This window comes from Berghia stephanieae, chromosome 1 (assembly GCF_034508935.2).
Source record: "Berghia stephanieae isolate SIO BIC M18660-M18661 chromosome 1, UCSD_Bste_1.3, whole genome shotgun sequence".
Taxonomy (NCBI): Eukaryota; Metazoa; Mollusca; class Gastropoda; order Nudibranchia; family Aeolidiidae; genus Berghia; species Berghia stephanieae.
Window position 1 is genome coordinate 132,660,466 of NC_088360.1, and position 16,971 is coordinate 132,677,436.

Here is a 16,971-nt window from a genome sequence, read left to right on the forward strand (position 1 = left end):
TCAGTCCGTCGTTTGGAATTATTGGTTTATCATTGCCATATTGCATACTGTTATCATCCGTGTATTCACGGCATGTCTTATTTACATTCTCGATCCGCACGTCCTTAAACACGTTTAGATATTCCATCAAATCGCCATTTATTTGATATGATTGAGTCTTCCACTCACTTGTGGCGCCAGATTGTTTGTATTCAAGAAGTAATTGGATCAACGAGACATGCGCAGACGGCATATCTGACATGACCTTCACCTCGAGGCTAGTCTGTCCTGGAATCACACTTGTAATGATAGGAGTTGTCGGAATGTCAAATGTCTTTTTATCTACACCATGAATATTCATCGCCTCACATGAATATTTAGTCTGTAGTCTTTGGTCGTCTATAATCAGAGATTTGTTGGAAACCCGATGTCCTTCTGTGTTATTAGTAATGCCAAGGTCATTGGACAGGTAAGTGATATCCGGTTTGGGATTGCCGTATGAAAGACATTTGATTGAGATTTCGTTTTCCTCAATGGCAGATGAAATAGCTCGTACAATAGGCTTGCCAACTACCGTCATTGTTATTTTCCTAACACTGCATCCTACAATATTGCATACCTTACACCTCCAACTACCCCCATGCCGGGCATTATCAACTTCTTTTATCTTGAGCACGGAATAATGCGCTGGTAGGTCTACGGAAGACGTAATCTTCTCACTTTCCACAGAAATCTCTGGAAAAAATGTATTTCCGGAGTCGGTTATTTCCAAATACTGTGGACTCACCCACGAGATCTTCCCGTTAAAATTCGTTGTCAAACCGTCGACGGAACATCTCAACTCGATGTCATCCCCCTCAATAGCATTGGGGTCTGAAACAGTCAGTGAAGTCGCTTTCGGGAGGGTTTCCACCTGAACGAAGATGGGCTCCGATTGCACAGAACCGTCTTGGTTTTTCAACTCGCACAGATACCATGTCTGGTGCAATTTTTCAATACATTCAAAAACCAAAGAGCCCCTTTCGTCTATGTAAATGTTTGTATTTTCGTCGCCTCCACTCAGAGATATAATGTCATTCTTTGAAGCTTCCTGTTTTGAATTAGTTTTACGGACTACATTCTTACCCACCAAATTAATTCGATTTCCATCCCTGTCTGATTCATACCAAAGAACAGAAAATGGAAGATCGCTATACCCTTCACAATTCAAACTTCCCCGTTCGTATTCTAAGAAGGTTTGATTACTTGGCGCGTTGACCAAACGAGGTTTTGAAGACATTGAGAGTTTTGCACTGACTGAACGCTGCCCAGCTTGGTTTGTGGCCAGGCACGTATAGATTCCGATTTCTCCCTCTCTAATGTTAGAAATAGATAAAGAGCCATTGCTGTCCATGACAATTCGAGAGTTCAAAATCAACTTTCCACCTTTATAAAGCCACCTCTGAGACGGGACAGGAATACCAACACTGTGGCAATGCAGGGCAACATCCGATCCAGGTAGTACCTTTGTATCAGATGGCGTTATCGTAAATTCTGGGAATGTGATTACCCTTACAACACCAAACGTATGTGCCGCGCCTTCATCATTCTCGACTCTACACACGTAAATCCCAGCGTCAGCCTCCTTAATATTTCTTATTTGTAAATAAAACGTAAATACGTCATTATTTTTATCCGTGTACGTGCTGGATTCCGGTAATCCGGTATTTTTATCCGGTTCAATTTTGACAAGTCCGGCTTCCGTCATGTTTACATGTTCACCCGACACCATTTCAAGTGTTTTCTGGATATTGATGGCCTGAAGGGACGGGTCGAGCAAGTGTTTATAAAACCAATCCACTTTAAGAGGCTGGTAGCTCTTGACATCACACTGCAATAACACTTCATCTCCTTCCGTCACCCCTACGCTTGTGAGAGATTTGATAATAACAGGACCACGTATGACATAGATTTTGGCTGACACCGAAACCGATCCTATTTCATTTGATGCAATACATCGATACATTCCGTCATGAATATCTTGTACGTTAATTATGACAAGACTACTATCGTTGAATGAAATGCTGTTGACCGAATATTTTGAAGATGTTATAATTTCATTTTCTGTCCACGGAAGATTCCATTTTATGGTTGGGGCTGGGTTGCCTTCTGCCTTGCATGGTATCTCTAAAACTGTGTTTCTCTTAGCGTTGATACTGAGTGGTGGTGTTATAACAAAATCAGGTTTAAATAGAACATTAACAGTTGTGTTGACAGAGTTCATTCCTTCACCATTACTAATAACACACGTATAAACTCCACCATCATACTGAGTCACTTCCTTCACCACAAAATAAGATTCGTTTACATCTCCATCCAATTCCTTAAGGTTTTCCCCAGATCCCTTTGGAAAAATCCACAAGACTTTCACAGATGGGTTTCCTTTTCCTGCGCAGTGCAGTCGAAGTTCCGACGATTCAACGATGTCCTGATTTTTGGGCGTTTCCAGAAATTCTGGTACTTCCGGTGAGCCGGAGATCGTGATTGTTGCATTGGATTCAGCAGTACCAAATTGGTTTGACCAACTACAAGAGTAAAGTCCGCTTAATTCTTCAGTTGCGTTTGTGATAAGAATTAAATCGCCTTCATCGTTCAACGACACAACGGATTGGCCTGTATTTGTTAGAGGGTCGTCTTTGGATAATGTAAATGTAGACATTGGTGAGGATGTTGGCGATCTTGTGGCGTTGGGCGCGGTGGAGGAAGGGCCAAATCTCCATACAACGTTTGCCTCCGGGTTGCTCTCTACCCGGCATGGAATTGAAATATTGTATCTGTGTAACAATAAAGAAGAAAAAATTGAGCTTTTATATATGGCAATATCCACTAAACGTGTTCTAAACGCTTTACAAGGGGTCCCTCGCCAACAGCATTTAATATTTAGGACGGGACATGACGCCTGTTAGACGATATTACATTTTTTTTTTGGACAGAGATAACGCTGTTAACAGACAGGTACATATTTTACACCTAGCCTGAGTACGGTGAGATAATGTGAGTAAAGAGCCTTCTCCAAGGATCCAACTATGCGCCGAGCGAGGCTCGAACCCAGGACCTTCCGATCCGAAAACGAGTGTCATACCCCTAGATCACATATAAAGGAAATTAATGCAAACGGTTTATGTCAACTCGAATTGCAATGATATTTAAACAACATAATTTATTATTACAACCCCCCCCCCCCTACCACCACCACCACACACAGACTCACACAGACACATGCATGCGCACACAATATTACCCATATTACATCATTACTCTGGGTTTTTTTTCTTTTACATAAAACGAAACTATGTGTTTTTAACCTCCTCCACCCCCCCCCCCTTCCTCCCCAAGTAAGAGTTTCCGGTCAAGCAGCGTTCAAATTCAATTCAGAAATGAATTGATTTGATTTGATTTTTGATGCTTTAAAACCGTGTACTATTTCACCCCTCTCCCTAAATAGTAACGCGTAATGATATCAAGTTTACAATAATAATTTGTGACGTCATATTATCAATCGTTAAATTTCACTAGACATTTGATTCTTTAAAAATAAGTATTATTTAGATAAATGCTTTTGACCATGGCTTTTATTCAAAGATGACGAAATAGGAATCGATTGAGGTGTAGTATAAATTATTTCTTACACTCTTGCGTTTTTGGAATTCAAACTTTGTTCCCAACTCGTAAACTCGTGCAGCGGTTGAGACCACGTCCAGAATACGATTCAATAGTCTGATGTCACGCCTCCCGGCAACGGCGGCCATCTTGGTTCTAACAAAGAAAATCATTACTTCTTATTTTTCATGATGGCTAGAACTTTTCATATGCCTTGTGATCATAATGTGTAAAAGTCAAAACATGATCAAATTTATGGGGGTTTTTTCCTCTGGATTTCCTTTATGCTCGCCGGAGAAATATTTCATACGAGCGTCCGCCATTGTTCCGATAGTTTAGAGCCAGTGTTACTAAGTTACCACGCGTCATTAGGAAGGAAGTGACGTTACGACTGTTGAAGAGTATTCCAAAAAGCAAGAGTGTAAGAATCGTATAATATTGTCCTACATCACAGTATTGTTACTTACCCGACTGGATAGGAACTTGGTTTCAATCCCACGATGATAAACGGCTCCCCAAAGACCTGGAGTCTCATCCCATCAGAGTGAAGCGGCTGGTCCAGGAGGGCATGTCCCACAACACATTTGTAAACACCGACATCTTTATACGTCACTTCATGTAGCTAGATATAAATAGGAGGAACGAGATTGTTTTTTTTGTTTTTTTTTAGCCAGCCATTTTTATGAGAAGTTCTCATATTTATTCTATCAATCAAACTATAAACGTTCACCGTTACACATAGTTTTGTGTGTTGATACGTTATATCTTGTTGGCGGAAGTTATGAGTATATTAGCCAAACGCACAGCATCAATTGGTTTATTTTCAATAATCAATGACTGCGAGACAACCTCAGTCATGGACAGTTTGCATGTTTGATAAACCACCAAAGCAGCGTGTTTTCTTCTGAAAAGAAAGATCCGATTGTTGAACAGCAACAAACCACGTGGCCATTGAGTAGAGTGAGTGCGGTGTTGGTGTTGACGTGTTGGTGTGTTTATTGCTCTTGTTATTGGCTGATGAAGGGTTTTGAGCCCGAATTGTTCCGCACTTGGTATTTTGTTATTTTTCGAAGCTTTAATATTTATATTATAATCATTTTTGTTCAAAACACGTTATTGTGTTGATCACAACAATGTTGTCATTGTTTGGAAGTTGGGCCAGATTGTTGAGTTCTATTTTTGTGTGGACCGTAAAACAAAACAACAAAAAGCTTAATGAATGTATATAGTTCAGTATCAAATAAACGTGCGCTAATCACTTTAAAAGGGGTTCAAAGCCAACAGAAACACTATACATGAAGGACGAGACATAACGCCTGTCAAGCAATATTACAATATATTTTTTCCGGCAGAAACAGATCTGTTTCAATACCTGAAAACAATAAGAGAATGTGAGTATAATAGAGCCTTTTTCGGGGACTCAACTATGCGCCGCTCAGAGCAGGACTCGAAGCCAGGACCTTCCGATCCGAAGGCGAGTGTCATACTACTAGACCACATAGCCGCACATGCATTGTATTTTGGAATATTAAGTGGTTTTCAGCGCCCCTGTTATAACCAATTTGGTTCTTATAAGTCCCTGCTATAGGCGGTAACTTTTAATAACGGTAAAAACATGAAAAGAACGAGGACACTTTTAAAAACCCTGTTATAACCGGGTTCCTTTTATCTCGAGACCTGTTCTATATGGAATACACTGTAATAGAATAAAACATAATGGGGAAGAAGGTGATGAATTATCTAAACAAGAGAGACAAATGGGAAGAAAAAAAAGAAACACCCGCTCAATATATCAGTCTGCTTCTCTCTCTCTCTCTCTCCCTCTCTCTCTCTCTCTCTCTCTCTCTCACCATCTCTCTCCCTCGCTCTCTCTCTCTCTCTCACTCTCTCTCTCTCCCCACATTCTCTCCCCACATTCTCTCTCTCTCTCTCTCTCTCGCCCTCTCTCTCTCTCTCTTTCTCTCTCTCTCTCACACACACAGACACACACACACACCATCTCGCTCTCCCTCTCACTCTCTCTCTCTCACTCACACACACACGCACAAACAAATACCCCCCCACACACACACACACAAACACGCCACACAGACACACAAACACCCCCCCCCCACACACACACACACACATACACAAACACCCCCCCCCCCTCACAAACACACACAAGTCTCTATCCAACATTGCGTCATTCTTAACTTCTTATCAAACTAAATGTCAAATCCAGAGGTTATACAAATAGATGAAAGAAAATTCGCACCTGGGTGTAGTTTGATTCATTAACTCACTCAACTCTAACACCGACTTTATCCGTAGTTTACCCAGGTTACTTTTACCCCATGCCTATAATTTATTGCATTTTTCTGAGACAAATTATAGGCGTAGTATCAAAGCTTATGTTTTTAGTTTTTGCATGTTATGATAGTTGAATAAAACTATCTGTGTGGGATGATCATTTTTAATACATTTTTTCTAATTTTGAAAAGTAGCAAAAATCTCTAAGATTGAGTGAGTTAAATGGAATTTCATTCCCCTGAAGAAAATACTCATGTTTTAAAAATGTATTTTGTTCCAATCCCCCCCCCCTCTCTCTCTCTCTCTCTCTCTCTCTCTCTCTCTCTCTCTCTCTCTCTCTCTCTCTCGATTTTTTTGGTATTGTTTTTCGTTTTCTCTGGGCGTTTTTTTCATCTCTTTTAGGGATTTAGGGGGGGGGGTGATTGTTTTTAATTTCTTTGATACTTTATTCATTTTTATTTCTTTTTTGCTTGTTTTGTTTCTATTCTTGATAATACTGTATCCTATTTTTAAATCAAGAAACTAATGGAGTAAAAACCTCATAATAGATATAAATGAGATATTACCAAAAGGCTTAACTCACTGAATCCTAACACCGACTATATCCGTTGTTTACCCAGGTTGCTTTTACCCCATGCCTATTTATTTCATTTTTCTGAGACAAATTATAGGCGAAGTATCAAAGATAATGTTCTTAAATTTTTGCATGTTAATGGTGGTTGAATAAAAATATCTATGCACATGCTCATTTTTTAATATAATTTTTTGAAATTGAGAAAAGTAGCAAAAATCTCTAGGATTGAGTGAGTTAAGGATTTTATCAGATAATTGTATTTTGATATCCTCTGAAGTCATAGATGTTATCACAATGAGATGTTCAACAAACGTCGGTCTGTCTGTGCACATTTGAACATCATGAATTTCGCTAGTTATTTCAATCGTTCATTTTAAAAAAATGAGCTTTCATATAGCGCAATATCCACAAAACGTGCTCAAAGCGTTTTACAAGGGCTCCCTGACCAACAGCAACACTTAATATTTAGGACGGGATATGACGCCTGTTAGGCGGCATTACAATTTTTTTTTCGGACAGAGACAACGCTGTTAAAGGCCAGGTACTCATTTTACACTTGAGTACGGTGAGAGAATGTGAGTAAAGAGCCGTTTCCAAGGACTCAACTATGCGCCGAGCGAGGCTCGAACCCAGGACCTTCCGATCCGAAAGCGAGTGTCATACCACAAGACCACATAGCCGCACATTTCAACCAGTTAACTGCCGTACTCTAAAAAGACTCTTATATTTTTCAAAACTTTGGCCAGAAAACTCACCCTTCAAATATCGATCGATTTAAATGACTCTCATCTTTGCAAAAACTTTCAAACCTGGGACTTCACGAAGTCTTCCATCAAGTCGCAAATTTGAGAGTTTTTGCCAAGACGAGGGTCAATTAAATCGATCGATTTTGAAGGACGAGTTTTCTGGCCAAATTTTTAAATACGAGTTTGTTTGTTTTTTTCCAGATTACGGCAGTTCCCTGGATTCTATGAATGATATCTTCAAATGTGGCGTAATTTTTAAAAACCTGTCTTTACAGATTAGGCGGTTGACTGTTAAAAATGAACGTGTGAAATAACGATTTCACAGGCATTCAGTAACGCTTTTAATAACTATCGGGTGGTTATAAGTCAAGTTTGAACGTAGCAAAAAATTTATGTTATGCGTTTGGGTAAAATACTCACAACCTCCGTCAGCCGGATATAAGCTATCTGGACTTACGAGTGACTATTGGTAACTTTAACAAATTTTTTCCCTTAGAGAATAAATGATGCACGTCACTTAGCTCTCTCATTGACGTTTTTAGACAACCTGTTTGGTGATTAGTTCTCACGAAAATATCAATTAGACTAAATTTACCCAAGGTTTTTGCATGTTGGTAGGTATTTGACATACAGCTGTCAGATGATGTGAGTATTTTACTTAAACGCATTGCATCAATAAGATCTAATTAATTAAGCACACCCTTTCGCAACGGTACCATAAGATTCCGTCGCCTAGGCATTCCACCCATGTTGTCCAAGTGAGTAATTTGGGGGTTAATAATCTTGCTTAAGGAAAAAAAAGAAAGTACCTGAAGCGGGGCTCGAACCTGGGACCTTCCGGATCACAGTGGCTTAACTACTCGGCCACTTTGCCCCCATAAGATCTAATGGTTGAGAGAAAAAAAATAGAAAATCAAACCTGAAGTGTAAAATCGCCGTCCCCTGACCGACTGGTCATCACGTCATCATCAACGGTCACTACATTGTCATCGTGAAACCACGTGATAGATGCTTCCGGCTTCGCATCGACTTTGCATTGAAACGTGGCCCTATCCCCAATCTGAACGGACTGGTCAGGCGGATTGGTTATGATGGGCTTGGTCAGGTAGGCTTTCCTGAGAAAGGCTTTTGTCTCCGAAGCTGTTTGACCATCACTGACCACACATGTGTAAGATCCTATGTTCTCTTCTTTCACCTGTCAATGAAAAAAATGTTTACATTGTCAAAAGTGCTGTATTTTGAAGAAAAAAAAACCCCTCGTATTTAAAATTTTGGTCAGGAAACTTGGCCTTCAAATATCGATCGATGAAATTGACCTTCATATTGGCAAAAACTGTCAAACCTGGGATTCAAATACCAATCGATTAAAATGACCCTCATCTTGTCCAGAATTCTCAGAGAGTTTTTACCAAGACTAGGTTAATTTTAATCGATGGATAGTTGAAGTACGACTTTTCTGGACAAAATTCTAAATACTTTGTTTTTACGTAGTACGACATAAATTACCTACGCGTTTACGCCAAATAATCAATAATAATAAAAAAGGTAATGAAGTCGTAAACACAGAAAATTGTTGAAAATCATGATTTAAGAGTGTTTATGTCGTAACAGTAAAACCCCCATCGTCGCTAAATTTTTCTTCTCTATTGTCTTAAGAAGAATTAAAGAAGCTGATATACAGAGAAGTGGTATGACCTGGAATGAGATTTTAAAAAAAAGTTAGCTCAGGATAGAGAAGGATGGAAACTGTTTGTCTGTGGCTTATACCCTGACCCAGGATGAAAAAGGCAATGATGATGATGATGATGACAGAGAAGGATGGAAACTGTTTGTCTGTGGCCTATACCATGACCCAGGGTGAAAAAGGCAATGATGATGATGGTGATAGAGAAGGATGGAAACTGTTTGTCTGTGGCCTATACCCTGACCCAGGGTGAAAAAGGCAATGATGATGATGGTGATAGAGGATGGAAACTGTTTGTCTGTGGCCTATACCCTGACCCAGGGTGAAAAAGGCAATGATAATGATGGTGATAGAGAAGGATGGAAACTGTTTGTCTGTGGCCTATACCCTGACCCAGGGTGAAAAAGGCAATGATGATGATGGTGATAGAGAAGGATGGAAACTGTCTGTGGCCTACACCCTGACCCAGGATGAAAAAGGCAATGATGATGATGGTGATAGAGAAGGATGGAAACTGTTTGTCTGTGGCCTATACCCTGACCCAGGGTGAAAAAGGCAATGATGATGATGGTGATAGAGAAGGATGGAAACTGTTTGTCTGTGGCCTATACCCTGACCCAGGATGAAAAAGGCAATGATGATGATGGTGATAGAGAAGGATGGAAACTGTTTGTCTGTGGCCTATACCCTGACCCAGGATGAAAAAGGCAATGATGATGATGATGGTGATAGAGAAGGATGGAAACTGTTTGTCTGTGGCCTATACCCTGACCCAGGATGAAAAAGGCAATAATGATGATGGTGATAGAGAAGGATGGAAACTGTTTGTCTGTGGCCTATACCCTGACCCAGGGTGAAAAAGGCAATGATGATGATGATGATAGAGAAGGATGGAAACTGTTTGTCTGTGGCCTATACCCCGACCCAGGATGAAAAAGGCAATGATGATGATGGTGATAGAGAAGGATGGAAACTGTTTGTCTGTGGCCTATACCCTGACCCAGGATGAAAAAGGCAATGATGATGATGGTGATAGAGGATGGAAACTGTTTGTCTGTGGCCTATACCCTGACCCAGGGTGAAAAAGGCAATGATGATGATGGTGATAGAGAAGGATGGAAACTGTTTGTCTGTGGCCTATCCCCTGACCCAGGATGAAAAAGGCAATGATGAAGATGGTGATAGAGAAGGATGGAAACTGTTTGTCTGTGGCCTATACCCTGACCCAGGGTGAAAAAGGCAATGATGATGATGGTGATAGAGAAGGGTGGAAACTGTTTATCTGTGGCCTATACCCTGACCCAGGATGAAAAAGGCAATGATGATGATGGTGATAGAGAAGGATGGAAACTGTTTATCTGTGGCCTATACCCTGACCCAGGATGAAAAAGGCAATGATGATGATGGTGATAGAGAAGGATGGAAACTGTTTGTCTGTGGCCTATACCCTGACCCAGGGTGATAAAGGCAATAATGATGATGGTGATAGAGAAGGATGGAAACTGTTTGTCTGTGGCCTATACCCTGACCCAGGATGAAAAAGGCAATGATGATGATGGTGATAGAGGATGGAAACTGTTTGTCTGTGGTCTATACCCTGACCCAGGGTGAAAAAGGCAATGATGATGATGGTGATAGAGAAGGATGGAAACTGTTTGTCTGTGGCCTATACCCTGACCCAGGATGAAAAAGGCAATGATGATGATGGTGATAGAGAAGGATGGAAACCGTTTGTCTGTGGCCTATACCCTGACCCAGGATGAAAAAGGCAATGATGATGATGGTGATAGAGAAGGATGGAAACTGTTTGTCTGTGGCTTATACCCTGACCCAGGATGAAAAAGGCAATGATGATGATGATTATCTTCTGACACTTATTTTCTCCTCACTTCATTTCCCGTTTTAAAGTTTTGCGCAGTTAATCTAGTCTAGTTCCGCCTTTTAAAACGAAACTCTTATAGTATGAATAACTAACTTGACATGGCTTTTAGTATTACTTTTTTTAACATTGTTACAAATCTCAATAGATAGTATGCGCTTGGCTACGAAACTAATAACATTGCCATCCGGAAATATAACGGACCAACACACAAAACTGTGTGTAACCATGAACGTTTATAGTCTGGTTAATACAGTTTAGTGAGAATTACTTATAAACGCGGATGGCAAAAAAGCAACAACACTTCGCCGAAGTCTTTCCTTATTCCTTTGTGTTTACTGGCCAAGCTTTTAAATATGTGTTTTTCCAGAGTACGTTAGTATAGTGAGTTGGGGAAATGTGTTTTATAAATGCAGTTGATGATCGGTTTATCTCATTCTTTCATTTCAACGTGTTCATATAGAAGGAACGAAATTAACGTCACTCAGCTGTTTGGTACTGTTTTTGGACAGCCATTTATATGATTAGTTCTCACTAAATATATTAATCAGACTATAAACGTTCTTGGTTACGCATAATTTTGTGTGTTGGTACGTAATATCCGACTGTTGTGTTTTACCTCAACGCACAACGTCTATTAATGTGCAGGTCGGAAAACCGAACACAATTACCATAATGGACCTGATATAATATTAGTGTAAGGGAGCGTTCACATATTACGTCATCAAAAATTTGCCCTTTTTAGACCCCCCCCCCCCCACTCCCCCAAGTCATCACTTGTCATAATTGACCTGACCCCCCCCCCTCCCCCAACAGATGATGACGTCATCTAATTTAATAAAAACTAAAAGATAACTTTAATTTCACAATATTTATTATTCGTTCAAACCATAAACATTGATTATCAACGTTTGATAAAACACATTCAGACATTTTATTAATTTCAGAAACTGTTGATAATTTATGTTTTACGATACAATGGGGACATAAAATTTAAATTTGCAAAGATAAAATCTAACAAACATTATTTAAATTAGGCTACTTGGTGCTGGTGCTATTAAAAAAAATTCAGAAAGTGTAATTTAAAATAGTATAGGAGGCAAATTATTTTATAGCATATTAGTCTTTTAGTGGAATGAATTTCTGTTTCAATTTCCAAACATAAAATTAATTGATTCAAAAATGTTTCTGCCTTGGACCTCTGGCAATGTACTATAAATAGTATCATCAATTTCATCTTCATCGTCATCATTTTCTCCCATTTGCTGTTCTTCTTGTATGCCGCATTTTCGTGAATGGTCTTTCATTGCTGTGATCGAGGAGTGATACAATGAACATTTAGGGCAAGTTCGCCTTTTGAGAAGTGATACCCCTTTCCCATCTTGTTTCTTGAGAGATGGGCAATACTCATCATAGCAATTTATCTTTAGCTGTTTTGAAAGGAACAAACTTTGAAATAGGCTTAATTTGCCTATGTTTTGATGACATCATCTTGGGTCTGACGCCCCCCCCCCCCTCCCCCATGTCAACACATGTCAACATTTGGTAGACCCCCCCCCCTCCCCCCCTAGCTGATGACGTAATATGTGAACGCTCCCTAATGGTGTGTATATTTTGTGTTGGTTTGAGAGTATGTCCCTGATAATAACGAGACCATAACAATTTGGGTTATCAGACCTGTCAATAAAGTTATACGTACTAAAATAGGATTCAATAGTCTGACGTCACATCCGCCCCGCAACCAGCAGCTTGGTTCTGAGCAAAGAAGATATATACTTTTTATTCTTCATGCTGGCTAGAACTTTTTCACATGTCATGTGATCAGAATTTATAAAAGTCAACACATGATCAGATTTGTAATGTTTTTATCCTCTGGATACACTTTTATGCTCGTCGGAGAGAGTATTTCATAAGGGCGCCCGGCATTGTTCCAATAGAACCAGTTACTAAGTTACTATGCGTCATTACGAGGGAAGTGACGTCACGACTGTTGAACCCTATTAGTAAAAGATATGAAAGAACAAAATCACCAAAACAGAAAATAGCTCATTAACTCACTCAACCCTAACACCGACTATACCCGGGGTTACTTTTACCCCATGCCTATTTATTATATTTTTCTGAGACAAATTATAGACATAGTATCAAAGCTAATGTTTTTATTCTTTACATGTTAATTGTAGTTGAATAAAACTATAAATGTACATGTTCATTTTTAATACATATTTTACAATTTTGAAAAGTACCAAAAATCTCCAGGATTGAGTGAGTTAATAAATATCAACGTTTCAATATAACTTACCTCTAGGAAATATAGAGTTCCGTTGTCCATTGCTCTGACCACTCCATCATTTTCACCACCACCGACGACGACAATATCAGCATCTTCAAAACGCCAGTGGAATGACCAATCTTTCGACGTGCTTTGGTCATCATTATTGACCAGGCAGGCCCACCAAAACGGGTGTCCTAAAACGACATAGGCGTCCTTCAGGGAAACGTTGAAGGCGTGTGTGGAAGATACATCCAAGAAAACCAACACAAATAATAAAGGCAATAGCGTCACCGATCGTCCCATTTTCTGTCATGGTAATTGTTTGGTCGAATATGAATGCTATGCGTTTGTCTAAAATACTCACAACATCCGTCAGCTGGATATACCGTGTACACAGCACATAATAACGGTGTATAGATTTCAACTTTTATAACTTATAATCTGATTGATAGAATTTAGTGAGATCTAAACGTTAAAATAGCTGATGGCTAAAAACAATAACGAGGAACAAAGTGACTTCAATATTGTTCCATCTATAGCAGATAGTATGCGCTTGGCTAAGAAGCTCACAACATTGGCATCCGGAAATATAACAAACCAACACAACAAAACTAAGTGTAACCTTAAACTAACGTTTACAGTATGATTAATACAGTTTAATGAGAATTACTCGTAAACGTGGATGGCAAAAAGCAATAACAAAGACCCGAGTGACGTCAACTTCATTCTATATCTAGTCTTGAAACATCCTACTGTCATCGTTCGTGAATTGTTACAGCATAACTTCATGGTTATAAAAACGTTCATCAGGGTACAACTTAATAATAAAACGTAACTTCACTGTTTAATCTGTAGTGAGTACAAAGCATCTAATTTCTTTTAACCATTTAACTGTCGTACTCTGAAAAAAAATCGTATTAAAAAATTTGGCCAGAAAACTCGTTCTGCAAATATCCATCGATTTAAACGATCCTCATCTTGGCAAAAACTCTCAAACCTGAGACTTCACTAAAGTTCCAGGTTTGAGAGATTTTGCCAAGATGAGGGTCATTTAATTCAATCGATATTTGAAGGACGAGTTTTCTGGCCAAATTTTTAAATACGAGTTTTTCCAGCATATGACAGTTGACTGGTTAATGTCCTTATAATATCAATAGAGCAGTGACGACGTGTACATATATGCAGGTCTGACATCCCAACATCCTTATGGGCCTAGTTTAACATTGTTGTATGACAATATTTTGCGTCCTTTTTTTTAGATTTCCGTTACAACAATGAGCCCATAAGGAATTGGGTTATCAGACCTGCACATACGCGCACGGCGGGGAAATGACTACAAACAGCAAAGATTTAAAATCAAGCTTTGCACAGAATCATTGGCAGCGCAGATGCATACATTAATTTGAATAGATCGTTTGCTCGGTCCGACTGTATGATAATGAGTAAGGTAATCCCTTTAATTAATGATTGCATTCACGTGTTGCATAATGTAACACATCAATCAATAAACACATAACACATCTATAGATAGTATGAAGTTGACGTCACTCGGGTCTTTGTTATTGTTTTGTTTTTTGTTTTTTTTTTTTTTGGCCATCCGCGTTTATGAGTAATTCTCACTAAACTCTATTAACCAGACTATAAACACTCATGATTACACATAGTTTTTTGTGTTGAGTGTTGGTCCGTTATACTTCGGGATGGCAATGTTGGGAGCTTCTTAGCCAAGCGCATACTATCTATAGATGTGATTTGGGAAATTTTACACAAATGTTTGAAAAGTGTTAAGTTTAAATTATATAAGTAACTTTTCTTCACGGTAAATTAATCCATGAATTTGACAATAAGTTTGAACTAATAGACTGCTTCCTTCGTGCATCATTGTCATACATAACGACATAACAACACGTGTCGACACATCAATGTGTTGAAGGTGTGTGATAATGTCAATAAACCATTTAATAATCTCATCGATTAACGGGATGATGTATATCACTACACAGATTGCCAGATTGGACTTAGATGTATCTGATATCAAACGGGGAAATAAAATCAATGACAAACCTATAGCGAATAATTAACCAGTAGGTTTTTGACCAATCAAAAGATGGGATTTGTGACACACCCTCATACGTGCTCGGACAATAATAGTTGGTTGCTTATAAACAATAACGTGAATGAAACCGTAGCCATCGTTAAGTTATAGCCTGACACTGAAACCCAAAAAGATTGGCATTTTGACGTCATTATTTGGTTTTTGCGCCGCCTTGTGAGTTGTCGTTAGTAGTGCTCATGGAAACAAATGGTCCATTTGTTTGAACTATTGTATACAACTCACGATTTGTTTTCTTTTGTGGCCAAAGACTGGCATTTTGACGTCATTTTTTGGTCAGTGTCAGCGTGGCCTTCGGTGTCAGGCTATAAGTTAACTATGGCTACGATGACCACCCCCCTCTCTCCCCCCCCCCCCCCCTCCCTCTCTCTCTCTCTCTCTCTTTCTCTGATCATTGTTATTGATTTTATTATGCCAAATGGGTGACTAGTTATCACACGATTTTGTCGATCATGTTATAAACGTATTGATAGTATGCGCTTGGCTAAGAAGCTCAGAACATTGCCATCCGGAAGTATAACGGACCAACACACAAGCTATGTGTAACCATGAATTTTTATAGTCTGGTTCAGACAGTTTAGTGAGAATTACTCATAAACGTGGATGGCAAAAAACAATAACAAAGACCCGAGTGACGTCAACTTCATTCTATCTATAGGTTTACTCATGGTTTTATGTGTTGGATCTATTGATCAAACGGTAGAACAGTGGGTATTTTACTAAGACACATACCATTTGAGAGTAAATTCTGTGTAATTTGCTATGTCAACCAATCACGGCCATTGTTTACAGTTTGATGATTGTCCGAGAGGCGTGGTTATCTAAGTGTCTATTAGCTTTGAAGAGAGCAAACGTTTCTTTCGTTTTCTTAGAGTGCCCATGAATTCAACTTTTTTTAAAATCTCATTTTATTTAGCTATGCAAATTTATGTGAATTTGTTTTGGATTAATCTGGATAGGACATTAAATTATTCTTTATTGACTTAAAGCAAGCCCTACTTGACATTGTTGATATAAGGGATTTTGTGGTATAAGTTGGACAAGAACAACACAGTCAGGTGTAAAGTTACAAATGAAAAGTGGTTTTCCCCACACTCCCTAAGTCTATATTTCCCATTTTGAGTTATTGAGGATTATTTACCCTGAAAATTCTCATTCGGTCTTTTATTATATTATATTTAAACTTCAAATTCACACAAATCTAAGGAAATTATTGTGTGCCATTTGATGCTTAAAACAAAATTTACATTTCAATTTATCTCATAGATGGAAAATCTCAAGAAGTGGAAAAATCAAAGAATCCCAGGTTTGAGAGTTTTTGCCAAGATGAGGGTAATCTAAATTGATTAATATTTGAAGGACGAGTTTTCCGGCTATTTTTTTTTTTTTTTTTTTTTATAAAACGTGTTTTTCCAGTGTACGGCAGTTAACGGATAATTTTTTATTTGTAAAATCTACCGCACGGCCCTCGATATAAAATGCAACCAAACACTTTAACTTTAAAAACACAATATTAATCATTTTTGGCCAGAAAATTAAATATCGATCGAATAAGATGTCCCTCAAGTTGTTGAAAAACCTCGAACTTGACTTGACATTTTAAGGAAGTAAAAATGATTATCAGGTTTGAGCCGTTTTGAAAACTATGATTAATCTCGACGTGCACATTTCGTCAGGTCTGACAACCGAATGAATTATGGGTTTGATTTAATATGGTTGGAAAATAATTATTATTCGTTGGTTTGATGTTTGTTTTTAGTGGTTTTACTGCATTTGCAACACTTTTAGGT

The 16,971-nt window shown here is 38.7% G+C and overlaps 1 protein-coding gene across 1 annotated transcript in view; it reads right to left on the reverse strand.

The window, feature by feature from the left end:
* The window catches only part of LOC144963224 (matrix-remodeling-associated protein 5-like), a 15,153-nt gene extending 1,184 nt beyond the window's left edge, over positions 1–13,969 (reverse strand). Inside the window, exons 1-4 of the mRNA XM_078897060.1 lie at positions 13,096–13,969; positions 8,150–8,425; positions 4,086–4,240; positions 1–2,792 (exon numbers count right to left, since the gene is read on the reverse strand). The exon at positions 1–2,792 is cut by the window's left edge and continues 1,184 nt beyond it. Of these exons, the coding sequence (XP_078753186.1) occupies positions 1–2,792; positions 4,086–4,240; positions 8,150–8,425; positions 13,096–13,371 (3,499 nt within the window). The 5' untranslated portion in view covers positions 13,372–13,969. The remainder of the gene's footprint in view (positions 2,793–4,085; positions 4,241–8,149; positions 8,426–13,095) is intronic.
* Between the last annotated feature and the right edge of the window lie 3,002 nt (positions 13,970–16,971).